This window comes from Lithobates pipiens, unplaced genomic scaffold (assembly GCF_037356315.1).
Source record: "Lithobates pipiens isolate NorthernLeopardFrog02 unplaced genomic scaffold, aLitPip1_a1.2 Scaffold_16, whole genome shotgun sequence".
In the NCBI taxonomy this organism is placed as follows: domain Eukaryota; kingdom Metazoa; phylum Chordata; class Amphibia; order Anura; family Ranidae; genus Lithobates; species Lithobates pipiens.
In genome coordinates, this window is record NW_027507748.1 from 163,892,917 (window position 1) to 163,909,595 (window position 16,679).

Below are 16,679 nucleotides of genomic sequence, written 5' to 3' on the forward strand. Positions count from 1 at the left end.
GCTCTTTGGGAGATGTCATTTAATATTGGGTGTCCAGGAAAAAGCATCTCAAGTGTTATTTTCACTTGTTTTAGTATGCAGTGATGAGGGCATTTTATTAATTAACAAGAAGAAAACCTAACATTGTCCGTAATTGCTGTGTACTATTTCCTTTTTTCATTCTTCTGGCGGTTTGATAGCAAAAGATTTGAGGCTACTTTATTCACGTACAAAATCAATATCATGGAAGCATACGTTTACTAGTGAAATGTGAAATAAGCATGATATGTTTTCATAATTGATTTGTCTGTAGGACATTCTTTTGGTGGATAGTGACCATATGTTCTACGATATAGGAATTTAACATATTATTGTATTTCCCCTTTCTTCCTCCTGCTGTAATTTTCCCACTTTACCATCTTGTGTTCCTTGCCTTTACACTCTAACTCTCTAGTCTATCATGTGTGTCCTCGTGTAGCCCCTGCTAGTCCTCTTAAATCTCCCTACAAGTCTTCCCCTTCACGGAGCACTGAGCGGAAGAAGACCCTGCCGTCCCCTAGCGCAACAGATGGAGCAAAGACACCAACTACCCCAGAGGCACAGGTGAACAATTATATTCTTTACTGCTTTCATTTCACCCTGAAACATCTAACTTACTGTATATATGTTTGAACACTGCAAGCTAAAGCATTACATTTCTACATGCTGTCACAACTTGCCCAGTAGTCTTGTTTGGGCCACAGCAAGTTCTGTGTGAACATCTTAGCTGCTTTTCACACTAAATGCATCACCTAAAGCATAATAGTACCTAGAGAAAATTATTGCACATAAAATTATTTAAAATTATTTTATCCAGTGAAAATTTAACAAGCATGGTCGCTTCTTAAATGTTATTCTTTAATTTATTTTATCGTATATAGAATCAAAAGATGGCTTCTTGACTTCAAGCCTGATTTGTAATTGTCTGCCAATATCTGTAATATGTTCAGTTCAGGCATATCCATTGAAATGTGTCAATGTGTTGCCTTAATTGTGTGATTCTTTAGTAATGGCTATGCTATGAGGTTAGACATGCCTATTTTTTTTGGTTTTCATGAGCAAGGTTTACCACTATATACATCATCTGATCTTCATGGTGAGTTGACAGCCAGCAATCTCTCTTGTGACTCGCCCAACCAGCTCATGTATAAAGTTATTAGGTCAGCTCATCTGACTCTTCTCCTCGCATCTTGTCTTTGAATCAAATGTTAACAAAGCAAGGACCAAAGGGCTTAATAAAGCAAATAGTTTAATCTTAGGTTTAGAAATTTGGTCAAATTTTAGAAGTTTGGTTTATAGTTTAGATTAAGATTGGAAGAGGTTGGGTTTAATAACTATGTTTTATACATTTTTTTTTAAGTTTTGTAGGTCGGGTTCCGAATAATGGTGAGTCACCTAGGTTTATATTTTTTATGGGGTGGGTATGATCACAATTTTGCAGGATATACCCTCTGGAATTTATAAAAAGGAGACTTGCAGGAATGGTGGCAGGGAGGAATTTCTCCCACGTTCCTGTATTGTAGCTATGTGTAGTTTTAGACGGGCAGTTCAGACAGTGTTTCCAAACAATCAAATACAGATTTACTAGGGTGAGCATTTTTAGTCTTTTTCGGGAGTGCTTATTCAGTGTAGTAGCTTACAGCAACCAATTTAAAATGAATCTTGTCTAATTCAAAGTCTGAGAAGAGTGTGTTCTGATTAGTTATTATGGTTTACTGCACTTCAGGACTTTCATGGTTTTGCTCACATAAGAAAATCAAGCAGAACCTTATACAGGCGATCCCTGGGTTACAAACAAGATAGGGTCTGTAGGTTTGTTCTTAAGTTGAATCTGTTTGAACAGGTAACGGAACAGGTAAATTTTTTAAGTGTAGCTCCAGCCAAAAACACTATTTTTAAGCTTTTTGGATAGCATAGGGAAGGGTTAACGACATCCCTGTAATGTTGGTTTTGCTGTCTGTGCCCCTGTTCAGAAGATTTCACCTCACTTTCTGTCCCAATAACAGTTGCATTTTGAAAATGTTTTTATCACCAAAGCTTGTTTCCACAACAAGCCAACATCAGTGGAGGTAGCTTTTTTCCAATAATAACTCTTACAGGAGTACATTTCCCTTGCTAGGGGTAGATTTCCTCTCACTTCCTGTTGTCTGCCTCCATTTGTAAGTAGGGTCATTTGTAAGTTGGATGTTTATAACTAGGGCACCGCCGGTATTGGGCTTGAACACATTTTAGCTAAATAATGTAAAGCATTAAAGCTTTCTGATTATAGTATCATAGAATATAGAAATAGATTTTTTTTATTTTTCTTTGACCTAACATTAACTCATAATCTTTCATTAGTAGACATTTCCTGTTTTGGCCCTTTACCATATTTTCCTTATTGGAATTTAGACAGTTATAAATTTTAGTGCACTTTTACTTCCTCCATGTAAGATTATATGGCTTTCTATCTGAGCAAACATGTCAACTATCACCTGATCCAGGGAAGATCAGGCTGCATCTATCCAGGTGAGGGATCACCCTATATTGACTGCGAAAAGATGTTGGATCTTTGTGATTGTGCTAAAATGTAGCGTTACATTTATTTTGTGGTTCATTTTCAACTGTAACCATGACCGGTTTTTAAAGGATTTGTATTTTTTTTATATCAACTGTTCTTTTCCCAAGTGCTCCAGATTTAGTTTGGTTTTCTAATTTTATAGCCTGAAAAGTTAAAGAAAGAAAAACGAGCTACAACTCCTGTACAAGCTAGTGCCCTTGGTTCTCCTCTTAGAAGATCGGAATCGCCTGCAACCATGTCCAAAAGATCATCTTCTCCAGCAACACCAAAGTATGATTTTCAGATAGAGCACTATGGATGTATTCTGTTCTTCTTTGCTAGACCTTATACAATGGATATAAAACGTCTACACACCCATGTTAAAATGGCAGGTTTCTGTGATGTAAAAAAATGAGACAAAGATAAATCATGTCAGAACTTTTTCCACCTTTAATGTGACCTATAAACTGTACAACTAAATTGAAAAACAAACTGAAATCTTTTTTAGTAAAAATAAAAAACGAAAATAATGTGTGCACACCCTCTTATAACTGGGAATGTAGCTGTGTTCAAAATGAAACGATTACATCTGAACTCATGTAAATGGGAGTCAGTACACACTTGCCATCATTTAGGCTCGGTTCACACAGGGAGCGACGCGAGGCGACACGACTTGCCGTGCCGCGACCTGACAAGTCGCCCCCGTTCTGTACTACGGAACCGTTCTAAGAGGAGCGACTCGAGTCGCTCCGACTTAGAAAAAAGGTTCCTGTACTACTTTTGGGCGACCTCGGGCGACTTGCATTGAATTCTATACAGAAGTCATTTGCAAGTCGCTGCTGAGGTCGCGGCAGGTCGCGGCGCGGCAAGTCGTGTCGCCTCGCATCGCCCCCTGTGTGAACCGAGCCTTAAAGTGCCTGATTAACCCCAAATAAAGTTCAGCTGTACTAGTAGGTCTTTGCTGACATTCATGCACACTGGATGTTAAAATAATGTTATAAAAACGTCAGTAGCTTTGCAGTGAGTTTTTCAATTTTTTTTTCAACGTTTTTGCAATCGCATTTTTAGTGTTTTTCTACGATAGCGGGTTTTTTTATTTTATTTTTTTACAATAGATCAAAAACGTTAAACGCTGGTCAGTGATGTTTTTGAGCATTTATCGACATTTATCATCGTTTATCAGCGTTGGAGCATTTTTACAGCTGAAAAACGTCTCTCAGAACCCACTAGTTTTGGTTTGTGTTTTTACTGCTCAAAAACGTTACTGCCCAAACCTGCTGATAACAGCCTATGTATGCATGGACACAGGATAACATGATGGAGAGTTTAATGACTACAAAAAAAGTCTACTGCCAAAAACAGCTGCTGTAAAAACGTCCAAAAATGTCCAGTGTGCATGAGGCCTAAAGATTTTCTGCGGATTTTTTTAGTTCAGATTTACCAAAACCATATAATATTAGGTCAAACCTTAGGAGTTTCAATTTGTATGCGATCAGGCAGGCCCTTGCACTACATGGTTTTGATAAATCTGAAGACAAAAATCAGCAGAAAATCTAATAGTGTGTGTATAGGGCTTTAGTCGTATCCTACAGCAAAAGCCATAGTCTGCAGAGAGCTTCCAAAGCATTAGAGGGATCTCCTTGTTAAAATGTGTCAGGAGAAGGGTACAAAAGAATTTCCAAAGCATTAGATATACCATGGAACACAGTGAAAACAGTCATCAAGTGGAGAAAATATGGCACAGAAGTGACATTACTGGTCAGGGAGGCTGCCAAGAGACCTACAGTAACATTAAAGGAGATGCAGGAATATCTGGCAAGTACTGGCTGTGTGGTACATGTGACAACAATCACAGGATCGGCCCCTTACTCCGATCTGTGATCAGCCGAGTCTCATTGACCACAGAGCGCGCCCCGATCTCGGGAGCACATACATGGATGCCCTCCCGGCAATTGAGGCCCACGCTGTAGCCGTCTTACGGCTATAGCGTGGGCAGGAGGTGGTTAAACATTACTAAACATGTCTCCATTAAAGAGAGCCTGTACTTCCTGTTCCTGACCTGATAGAGGGCATTTATGAAGCTGTGGTGTGGCCTCAACATGGTCATACTGCTGCTTTAATTAAAATTGATACATACACTGCACATTTACAAAGCACAAATGTGTTTTTACAAATAAACTTATCGCCCTGCTGTCTTTGGGAAGCTGGTGGAGTGCTATTAAAAGTATGGCAATTTTTTTTAATCATACCTAGGTCAGGGATGTGCGGTGAGGTCAGTGGCTGGTGATGTACTGGCTAATATCGGAGCCAGATACACACAGGTTACATACGCCATGATTGTTAGAGTAAGAGCAATAGTTCTAGCACTAGACCTCCTCTGTAACTCTAAACATGTAATTTTGCAAAAAAAAAAAAAAAAAACATTTAAAGCGCCGCTTACGGAGATTTTGAAGAACTGAAGTTTGGCGCCATTCCAGAAGTGTGCGCAATTTTAAAGCATGACATGTTGGTTATCTATTTACTTGGGATAACATCTTTCACATTATACAAAAAAAACTGTTTATCTGTAGTATTTTTTATTTATTTTTTTATTTAAAAATTGCTGTGCAAATGCCATGCAACATAAAAACTTGCAGCAACCACCATTTTATTCCTTAGGGTGTCTGCTAAAACAATATATACAATGTTTGGGGGTAGTTTTCTAGCAAAAAAGATGATTGTTACATGTATGAGAGAAGTGTCAGAATTGGCCTGGGTGGCAAGGGTTTCATTTCCATAAGTATTATACAAATAATTATTATATATAGTTTTTAAGGTAATTTACTATATTTTCAAAAACTTTACTCAAGCAGGTGGCTTAACAGAGAAATTGCTGAAGTTTGAAGTTATAACTAAAACCAGTAATTTCACAGTAAATAAATGTTATAACATATAGCATATAAATATATGATTTAGCTTGATTATAACAGGACCTTTTCAAGAGCAGCAGATTCTCCTTCTTCCTCTTAACTGTGTGAGAAAACATGGGATTGTGTGTAAATCTTATACCCATAGACCCATGTACCCATGTATTTCCTTGTAGTTAAGAGAGCTGGGCTGGAAGGGAGCATTTGTCTTTTAGACACATGCCCCTTCTATAACACTGCAGTAAAAGGTGTGCCTCCACTGCAGCATTTTTATTGGACAGCTGGGGCTAATGGTACCATTAACTAATCCAAAACTCCAAGCTGTCCATTGAGCTCAGTGCTTTTGACAAGAAGTGAGGAGAGGCACTGTGAGCTCATCCTCTCAGATTGCTGCAAACAGAGTGTGCCAGCTTGTATTTAAACTGACCGCTCTGTAGCTTCTCCAGGCTGAGCAAGGAACCCCGTATCTGCGGAACCATAGTTTTTGTTAGCCCTAGTGGTGGGGTAGGACTTAGGCAGGCTACCTACCCCCCAAATATGGGGTCTCTGTGACCTCAGGTAGCGGAGCTATGACCTTTTGAAGCTCAATTTTTTAATTTTTTTTAATGTTCATGGCAGGTGAGGCTCTGCCTCAACTGCCTCCCCTGACTGCACATCCCTGACCTAGGTGGATACAGCATCGTTCCCCTGCCGGCTCTAAGGCTGAGAACCAAGCAACCAGACAGCTGCACTCCTGTGATCCACTTCCCCTTTAAAATTAAGGGCGTTTGGATGGCAAAAAAACAGGGAAGCGCGTAACAGTTTTTCTCCTTCAGTCTGCAATGTAAAACAGAGGGAACTATAGGATACCATCTGTTCAATGATAAAAGGTAAATTGTGTACCGCTATGCTAATATAATGATCCAGATAACGTGTCCTCATGAAAATAAAGGATAATATATCAAATAAAATCACAATAAAAATATATATAAATAGATGAGTTGCCGCAACCTCCCACTGTGTTCCCACCAGTTCGAGCAATGTTATAGTAAAAAAATTAACTTGAACACACTCTAAACTGTAGTGTGTAACATGAAATCAAACACCCTTATATAACATCATAAACCTATAAAGTGCATATTAGTGCAGTTCATCTATAAGTGCAAGTGAATAGCTTTCAAAATATGTGACAGTTTATATTCCAGCAAAGATGTGGCTGGATGATAACTTATTCCCAAACCCGTGCTCATCAAGTGAACATAAACAAATGCAGTGGTGTATTTTTCCTCCTGGTGACACCCTTTTTGCTCACAGGACTCGCATTCGTGAGTAATCCAATGCGCTTTTTGATTACTATGACTCACAGGGTGATGTTTCACCAATCCTATTGGTACTTAAGGCAACATTCTTCCAGTCTTGGCTTGGTTCCTGGTCTTTCTAGTGTGTTTTGAGATATTGGGTAATTCCCTTGTTGTAGTCCCTTTTTTAAGGCTCCATCCACCACGCAGTATTCATTTATTAAAGTAAAGCAAAGTGATCACTTTATGATAACAGATGCTTGTTATATACAGATACAGGCAATATACACAATTTCCTGCAGATTGGTTATGAGTATTACTGTGGAGTATAGCGATATATCTCCATTATTAAAATCAGCAGACTAAAGTGAATATGGGGGCTTATTCTACCACGTTGGAAAATGGGATGCCCCAACGTAGGCTGAAAATAGTGCTAGACATTTAATAATTTCACCAGATTCGTCACTGGAGACAGTAAAAGGAGCAGGACATGAAAAAGATGGCTGCATCATGGATAAAAATGTGTTTTGCCTAAAGGGATGTGGAGTTTTAAACTGTACCTAATGTGGAGGTAGAGCCTACACCAATTTAAACATACAGTATCTCACAAAAGTGAGTACACCCCTCACATTTTTGTAAATATTTTATTATATCTTTTCATGAGACAACACTGAAGAAATTGCTCTTTACATTGTAGAAAAGTAATGTGTACAGCTTGTATAACAGTGTATGTTTGCTGCCCCTTCAAAATAACTCAACACACAGCTATTAATGTCTAAACCGCTGGCAACAAAAGTGAGTACACCCCTAAGTGAAAATTTCCAAATTGGGCCCAAAGTATCAATATTTTGTGTGACCATCATTATTTTCCAGCACTACCTTAACCCTCTTGGGCATGGAGTTCGCCGGAGCTTTACAGGTTGCCACAGGAGTCTTCTTCCACGCCTCCATGAGGACATCACAGAGCTGGTGGATGTTAGAGACCTTGCGCTCCTCCACCTTCCATTTGAGGATGCCCCACAGATTAATAGGGTTTAGGTCTGAAGATATGCTTGGCCAGTCCATCACCTTTACCCTCTGCTTCTTTAGCAAGGCAGTGGTTGTCTTGAAAGCGTGTTTGGGGTTGTTATCATTTTGAATACTGCCCTGTGGCCCAGTCTCTGAAGGGAGGGGATCATGCTCTGTTTCAGTATGTCACAGTACATGTTGGCATTCATTGTTTCCCACAATGAACTGTAGCTCCCCAGTGGCGGCAGCACTTATGCAGCCCCAGACCATGACACTCCCACCACCATGCTTGACTGTAGGCAAGACACACTTGACTTTATACTCCTCACCTGGTTGTCCCACACACGCTTGACACCATCTGAACCAAATAAGTTTGTCTTAATAAGTTGTGTGTCATCAGACCACAGGATATGGTTAGTATGCTTGTATTTAGCAAACTGCGGGCTTACTTGTGCGTCACCTTTAGAAGAGGCTTCCTTTCAGGGACGACAGCCATGCAGACCAACTTGATGCAGTGTGCAGCGTATGATCTGAACACTGACAGACTGACCCCCCCCATCCCCTCAACCTCTGCAGCAATGTTGGCAGAACCTATACATCTATTTTTCAAAGACAACCTCTGGATACGACGCTGAGCACCTGCACTCAAATTCTTTGGTCGACCATGGCGAGGCCTGTTCTGAGTGGAACCTGTCCTGTTAAACCGCTGTATGGTCTTGGCCACCCGCCATGCTGCAGCTCAGTTTCAGGATCTTGTTTATCTTCTTATATCCTAAGATATCTTTATGTAGAGCAGCAATTCTTGTATTCTGACCCTCAGAGTTCTTTGTCATGAGGTGCCATGTTGAACTTTCAGTGACTAGTATGAGTAAGAGCGCTGACGCCAAATTTAACACACATGCTTCCCATTCACACCTGAGACCTTGTAACACTGAGTCACATGACACCAGGGAGGGAAAATGGCTAATTGGACCCAATTTGGACATTTTAACTTACGGATGTACTCACTTTTGTTGCCAGTGGTTTAGACATTAATGGCTGTGTGTTGAGTTATTTTGAGGGGACAGCAAATTTACATTGTTATACAAGCTGTACACGCATTACTTTACATTGTATAAAAGTGTCATTTCTTCAGTGTTGTCACATGAAAAGATATAATAAAATTTTTACAGAAATGTGAGGAGTGTGCTCACTTTTGTGAGATACTGTATGCTTTGTTTCTAAGTGATGTTAAAAAAAAAAAAAAACTAAGTTGGAATCTGATCGGTTGCTATAAGCGATTGCTTCTATTAAATTCCAGGTCATCACTGTAAACTCGCATCTTTAGTTTTTTTTTTTTTTCTTTAGACTAAATTAGAATGTATGTTTGTTTGGATAGTAGCACTCATTGCCTGTACATATATTTTAATTTGCAGGTCACTTTCAAAGTCATATGCACAGTCTCCAGTGAAAAATAACAAGCCGTTCCCAGCATCGCCTATGAAAACTCGATCTAGCCCAAATGCCAGCCAAGATGCACCTAAAAAAAGATCTGAGAAACCCAAAACAAGTCCTGAAACAGAGGAACATTCTGTGGTACTGAAAACGGAATCATCCAAACTAGAGAAAAGTCTCTCCCCTAGTGAGAAGAAAGATGCTAATGAAAGTAAGTAATTTTCCGCGATATAATGCTCTGTAGAGTTGCAGCACACTTCTAGGATCTCTCATAAGAAATATAAATGTACACACTGGGGTTGATTTACTATAACTGGAAAGTGCAAAATCTGGTGCAGATCTGCATAGAAACCAAACAGCTTCCAGGTTTTTTTGTTAAAGCTTAATTGAACAAGCTGAAGTTAGAAGCTACCGTGCACAGCTGCACTGGATATTGCATTCTCCAGTTTTAGTAAATCAACCCCAATGTGTCCCCTACCAAAAGAACTGGTAGAGCAAGGCATCCTTTTTCACACCTCAGATCCCAGTGGAGAAGAATGCTTGTAATCCAAAGCACTCGTATATCAAAGGCGAGTTTCCCCATAGGAAATAATGGAAACTCAGATAATGCGTTAAAGCGGCACTGCTAGTATATGCAGTACCGCATGTAACCAGAGCTGGGGGACGTGCCAGAGACATTCGGAAACACTTGGCGAGCTCTCGGAGTCACTCGGATGCACTCAGAGGCTCGGAGACACTCGAACAGAGTGTTTCCGAGCGGCTCTGATCGGCTTCTAGTGTCACTGGCGCCTCCGCACCTCTGACCAAATGCTGTACTGCACACCCTAGATGCTTGAATCGTGCTAGTTTTGTGAGCCAGCGCTCGCAGTCATTTTTTAAAAATGGCTTATATTGCAAACCGCTCGCTTTACTCGCAATCTGAGGTATTGCTGTATATTGATTGGTTTGCGCAAAAGTTAGTGTCTACTGACACTGAGTGACACTTTTTGGGGACCAGTGACACCAATCCAGTAATCAGTGCTATAAATGGCACTGGCAGGGAAGGGGTTAACACCAGGGGCGATCAAAGGGTTAAATGTTCTCTAGGGAGTTGCTTACTAACTGTGTGGGACAGCGTCACACTGAAGGAAAAGAGAGATCCGTGATTCAGCTTACCTGAATCACAAGATCTTTCCCTTTCTGACAGATCCGCCGTTTGCCTTGTTTATAGACGGCTGATCTGTCTATTCTGTGAACGATCCATGGATCACAGCCACCATACCCACTGATTGGGCCCCCTAACCGCCAGGCCTCCTAAACCACGGCTGGCATGCGCAAAATAATGTACCTGTATGTGGTTTTGCGCAGCCGGCCACCTTGCCGCAGTAAATGTACCTGGGGCGGCCCGGAAGCGGTCAAAGAAGATTGTTAGGCAAAACATTTTTTTCTCTATCGTTCATTGACAGACACGGCAGCTCTTCTTGACCTTAGGGTTATATTGCCCCTTTAGGAGAGGACTAGGCAGAAAGTGTTAAAAACAGCAACACTTGCACATTACACAATTCCTCCCACTGACACCAACAATTGGGCAAAATTTTTCCCACTGACACCAACTATGGGGCATTGTTTGTTCCCACTTATGTCAGGACCTTTTCTACTCCCAATGGCTACAGTCCAGCCCCCCTTAAGTTCGAGGGACAGTAAACTGGCCCCCTGTTTATAAGGATTGGAGACCCCTGCTTTAAAGTATAACTAAAGTCTTAAACAGAGTGGAGAGGGATTAGAACACTTGTTGGTTTGTATTGCTGTCTGATCCCTATTTGTCCCGATAACCATTATAAATTGTAAATGAAAACAAAAGAAAATCCCACATTTTGGGTTGTAACCAGAGAAGTAATAGGAGGGGGAGTCATCCAATGGGGACACTAGTTCTGGTGAATCCCTTCAATTTGTAGGAATATCCTTTCACTCCCTGTTTGGCAAAGAGACAGGAATTGAAGGAAAATCTCCACAATGGAACACAAATGGCAAAAAAAATATCTGACAGGGGTAATAACCCTCCCTTGCTCTATCCAAAAAAAATAGGATTTTTGTACTCACCGTAAAATCCTTTTCTTTGAAGTTCATTGACAGACACAGCAGCTCTTCTTGACCTTAGGGTTATATCGCCCCTTTAGGAGAGGACTAGGCGGGGGCGGTCCTACTGGCTATAACCCCTCACACTGCATCCAGCAGCTCGGCTTTTTTCTGCCTAGTGTAGAATTTTTTTCTTTTTTCTGCATTTTTGATTCCTGTGATCTTCAATCAACAGCCAGGCTGGGTGACAGGCTGGATAATATAGATCCTTGTAGTCTCCCCAGCCTGGCCATTGAGCGTGAGCAGGCTATAGCTACACGCTGGGTCAGCCACGCCATGCCCCATATATTCCAGGGGCTATCAGTGAGCTATATGCTCCGGGACACACATATGAGCGGGCTACTGCTCTCTGTGTCAGTGTGTCATGGCTGGCAGCCACCCTGTACTGCTTGGGTGATGGGTCTGACTGGAATGCGTCCAACAGTCCCTGCAGGAGGGGTAAGTATGGCTCCACCTGTCTCGGCAGGATGGAGCAGAAGGGCATTCCCTGGAAGGTCGACTAGGGGGGTCTCTCACTCTCCCTTTCTTCTCTCCCTGTGCTTTCCCTCCTCCCCATGCTATGGGCTGCTGTTTGACTGGGCACATGGGGGTGCAGTGCCCGTACCTGCCTCTAGCACTGGGCGCTTGTTTCCTTCTAGAACAGTACACTTCCACACAGACACCTCGTGGATGGCACAGGGGAGAGGGGACAGCAGCAGCAGCACAGTGCAGTACCTAGGTCAGGGTGGTGAGTCCTGCAGGGGGGCCCCTCAGTCTGTGCAGCTAGGAGGGTGGACTTTTTTGTGTGACTTGCCTTAGGTCCCTAAGTGGTGACAGGCGAGTGTGGGTCAGCATGGCGTCAGAAGCTGGTGCTTCTTCCCCAAACATCCCTGTGACTACAACTGGTTCCCCTGCACCTGCGGTGCCTATGGATGCTCTGTCGGTTGAAGTGGTGTGTGGGTGCAAGGGGGGTAAACGCCCCCTCCGTCTTCTGGGGAAAGCTCTGATTCAGACTCTGGCCCAGCAGTGACTCGCGGCCCCTGTTCTGATGTATCAGAGGATGCGGACCAGGACCGTTCGGACAGGGAGGTTAACTCCGTGTCAGGTCAGAGCAGGAAAAGGCGCTTGTAGGAGCACTTATTACAGCAGTGCAGGATACCCTAAAAATGGAGGATACGGCAGGGGCATCTACAGAGGTGTCGATCCCTTTCGGGTCCCACAAGCCGGCCCGCACGCCTAAGGTGTTTCCTTACCGAACGTATTTTAATAAGTTTATTTACAAGGAGTGGGGAAAACGGCAGCAGGCCTTTTCAGTCCTAAAATGCATGGCGTTACCCCTTTTGGGGAGTTTCCTGAAGAAATGCCCCCCCCCCCGTTATCCAAGTTAAATAAGGTAACCACGATTACGGTGGAAGGGGCACCTGCCGACAGAAGGGCCGAGGGGTTGCCCGGTCCATGTTTACTGTAGTGGGGTCAGCATTTCGGGCCAGTGTTAGCCATGGCCCTGGTATCGCAGACACTGACTGAATGGGCTAAATTGTTGCACTGTGAATTGGAGAAGCAACAGGCTTCCCCAGGCGGCCTTAGATATGGCCCCTTGCTCTCTAGAACCTCAGTATCAGCAGTAGTGCTACGTCGCCTGATTTGGCTGGAATGCTGGTCTGCAGACCAGGCATCTAAGAAAGCACTGACGGACTTTCCTTTCCAGGGAGAGAGGCTATTTGGAGCCTCGCTGGATGAAATTATTATGAATGTTACTGGGGGTAAGAGTACGTTGGGCCCACAGTCCTGGAATGGTAAGGAGCCACGCCGTAGGCAAGGGCCCTCCTTTTCTGTTCAGAAGCAGATTTTTGGTCCGCCCGAGTTGGCATGTAAGCATTCCCAGTCCTACAAGGTGCCTGCTGAGGGACAAAAGTGTCCCTGGTTTCACAAGCCAAACAAACTTTGAAACAAATCTGTTACCACATGAAGGTTTGCCCCCACCCGACTCTCAGGTGGGGTGGTCGCCTTCGGGAGTTTGCAGCTCGGTGGACCTCCCTGCTTTCTGACCAGTGGGTCTGCAAACTGGTTTCCTCAGAGTACAAGATAGTTTCTTTCTTGTCCGCCAAACAGATTTTTTTCGCTCCAACCTTCATCTTCTTCTGGCTCGTCGGAAGGCCCTGTTTGGGGCAGTACAGGACCTGCTGCTGTGCGGGATGATAGTACCTGTACCGACACCGGAAAGGTTTCAGCGGTTCTAATCCAATCTGTTTGTAGTCCCAAAGAAGGAAGGGGTCTGTCCGGTCCTGGACCTCAAGGCCCTCAACAGCTTTGTGAAAGTACAAAGGTTCAGGATGGAATCGGTTCGCTCAGTGGTTGCTGCACTCCATCTGGTATTTTCTGGCATCCCTGGACATCAAGAACTTGCATGTCCTCATATGCATCAAGCATCAGAGATTTCTGTGATTTGGGGTCGGGGACGAGCACTACCAATTTGTAGCTCTCCCTTTTGGCCTGGCATCTGCACCGAGGGTCTTCACCAAGGTGCTACCCCCAATTTCGGCTTTGCTGAGGCAGAGAGGGATCGCAGTCATGGGCTACCTGGACAACCTCCTTCTGAGGGCAGCTTCCTCCTCAGAGTTAAGGGAGTATGTGGCAATCGCCATGCATACTCTTCGGGAGTTTGGTTGGGTACTGAACCTATAGAAGTCTGTATTGGTGCCGACTTAACGCCTGGAGTACCTGGGCTTGCTTCTGGACTCCTCAGAGGTGAAAGTCTTTCTCCCTTCGGACAAGTTGCAGACTCTTCAAGCTGCTGTAAAGTTGTTTGTGTCCCGCTGGTGGTTGTCGCAGTGTTTTTGCATGCGAGTCCTGGGTCTCATGGTAGCCACTTTCGAGGCGGTACAGCATGCTCAATTCCACACTCAAGTCTTGCAAAAGGAGATATTGTCCAAATGGGACAAATCTCCATCGTCCCTGGATTGTCAAATTCGGGTGAGCCAGCTAGTCAGGGATTCCCTGCTCGGGTGGCTGAGGTCTCCAGCCCTCCAGTCCGTGAAGTCATTCCTTCCTCTTCATTGGATGGTGATTGCAATGGATGCCAGCCTGACCGATTAGGGGAGGGGAGTTTGGGGTGTACATCTCCATGTGTGAGGAGATGGTGTGGCGTCCGCGTACGTATTCACTTTTCAGGATCCTGCTGTTTTTGCAGCGAGGATTGGATCAGAAAATTGCATTCAGCACCATTAAGAGGCAGATATCAGCTTTGGCTGTCTTTTTTTTTTTTTTTTTTTTTTTTCAGCGACCCTTGGCGGCTAAATTCATTGGTGAGTACGTTTTTGTTCAGAGGGTTCGACATGGCCACGTGGCCCCTCTGATTCGGCTACCGCTACCTCTGTGGGATTTGAATCTGGTGCTTCAGAAACGCTTTTGAAAACATTAGGGAGATTCCCTTATTGACACTCTCTCAGAAGGTGGCCTTTCTAGCGGCTGTTACATCTGCCAGGAGGGTTTCCAAGTTGGCGGCCGTGTCTTGCAAGTCTCCCTACTTGATCCTCCACAAGGATAAGGTTGTGCTGTGTCCGCAGCCTTAGTTTATTCCAAAGGTTGTTTCAGCCTTTCATCTAAATGGGGACATTTGTGCTTCCATCTTTATGTCCTCGGCCGTCACACCCTAAAGAGGTGGCTTTGCATTCCCTGGATGTGGTCTGGGCTCTGTGGGTGTAGCTGTCTGCTATGGCTCCTTTTCGGAGGTTGGACTTGCTGTTTGTATTGGTGGCTGGCCCAAAGAAGGGACTGGCGGGCTCACCAGCCACCATCTCTCGGATCAGACAGACTGTAGTTCAGGCTTATGCCATAAGGGGACGGGCTCCTCCCTTTCCTGTTACGGCGCATTCTACCAGGGCAATTGGTGCCTCTTGGGCTTTTGCGACATCCAGCGTCTGTTTCTCAGGTATATAAGGCCGCAATTCACACTTTCACTAAATTTTACAAGGTTGATGTGAGCGTGTTTTCGGATGCTTGCTTTGGCCGCAGGGTTTTGCAGATGGCTGTTTATGGTTGCAATTCCTCCGTTGAGGAGCTCTGGTTGTTATGGGTGGAATTATTGTTTGCTGTTCCCACCCCTCGTTTCTTTGACACTGCTTGGGGAGGTTCCTAAGGTCAAGAAGAGCTGCTGTGTCAGTCAATGAACGATAGAGAAAATTGGATATTTGTACGCACCGTAAAATCCTTTTCTCTGAAGTTCATTGATGGACACGGCACCCACCCCTCCTATTTCTGTTTGTACTGCTTTTGATGAACTGAGCTGCTGGATGCAGTGTGTGGTGGCGGTACTGTGCATGTGGTGTTTTTAACACATTCTGCCTAGTCCTCTCCTAAAGGGGCGATACAACCCTAAGGTTAAGAAGAGCTGCTGTGTCTGTCAATGAACTTCAGAGAAAAGAATTTTACGGTGAGTACAAAAATCCTAAAAAAATTTTTTTCTGGATAGAGCAAGGGAGGGTTATTACCCCTGTCAAAGATATATATATATATATATATATATATATATATATATATGTGTATATGTATATGTATATATATATATATATATATATATATATATATATATATATATATATATATATATATATATATATATATATATATATATATATATATATATATATATATATATATAATTATAATTTATTTTTTTTATTTTTTGCCACGTGTTCCGTTGTGGAGCTTTTCCTTCACTTCCTGTCTCATTCCCAAACAGGGCGTGAAAGGATATTCCTACAAATTGAAGGGGTTCACCAGAACTAGTGTCCCCATTGGATGACTTTCCCTCCTATTACTTCTCTGGTTACAACCCAAAATGTGGGATTTTCTTTTGTTTTCATTTACAATTATAATGGTAAATGGGAGAAAATCAATTTCCTTAACTGGGCACAGACAGCAATACAAACTGACAAGTGTTCTGATTCCTCTCCACTCTGTTTAAGACTTTAGTTATACTTTAAATCAGGGGTCTCCAAACCTTATAATCAGGGGGCCAGTTTACTGTCCCTCGAACTTAACCACTTCAATACAGGGCACTTAAACACCTTCCTGCCCAGACCAATTTTGAGCTTTCAGCGCTGTCGCACTTTGAATGACAATTGCGCGGTCATGCTACACTGTACCCAAATGAAATTTTTATCATTTTTTTCCCACAAATAGAGCTTTCTTTTGGTGGTATTTGATCACCTCTACGTTTTTTATTTTTTGCGCTACAAATAAAAAAATACCGAAGATTTTGAAAAAAAAATGTTTTTTTTGTTTCAGTTTCAAAACTTTGTAAATAAGTACGTTTTCTCCTTCACTGATGGGCACTGATAAGGCGGCACTGATGGGCACCAATGTGGCACCAATGAAGTGCCACTGATAGGCGGCACTGAT

At 43.0% G+C, this 16,679-nt stretch overlaps 1 protein-coding gene across 12 annotated transcripts in view; it reads left to right on the forward strand.

Annotated features, from left to right (window-relative positions):
- The window catches only part of MAP7D2 (MAP7 domain containing 2), a 202,876-nt gene that overhangs the window by 153,364 nt on the left and 32,833 nt on the right, over nucleotides 1-16,679 (forward strand). For 9 of the 12 annotated variants that reach the window (XM_077480724.1, XM_077480728.1, XM_077480723.1 and 6 more), the window contains 3 exons: nucleotides 434-582; nucleotides 2,721-2,848; nucleotides 9,164-9,393. In XM_077480724.1, coding sequence (XP_077336850.1) covers nucleotides 434-582; nucleotides 2,721-2,848; nucleotides 9,164-9,393 — 507 coding nt within the window. The remainder of the gene's footprint in view (nucleotides 1-433; nucleotides 583-2,720; nucleotides 2,849-9,163; nucleotides 9,394-16,679) is intronic. The other 3 variants (XM_077480730.1, XM_077480732.1, XM_077480734.1) reach the window with 1 other exon arrangement.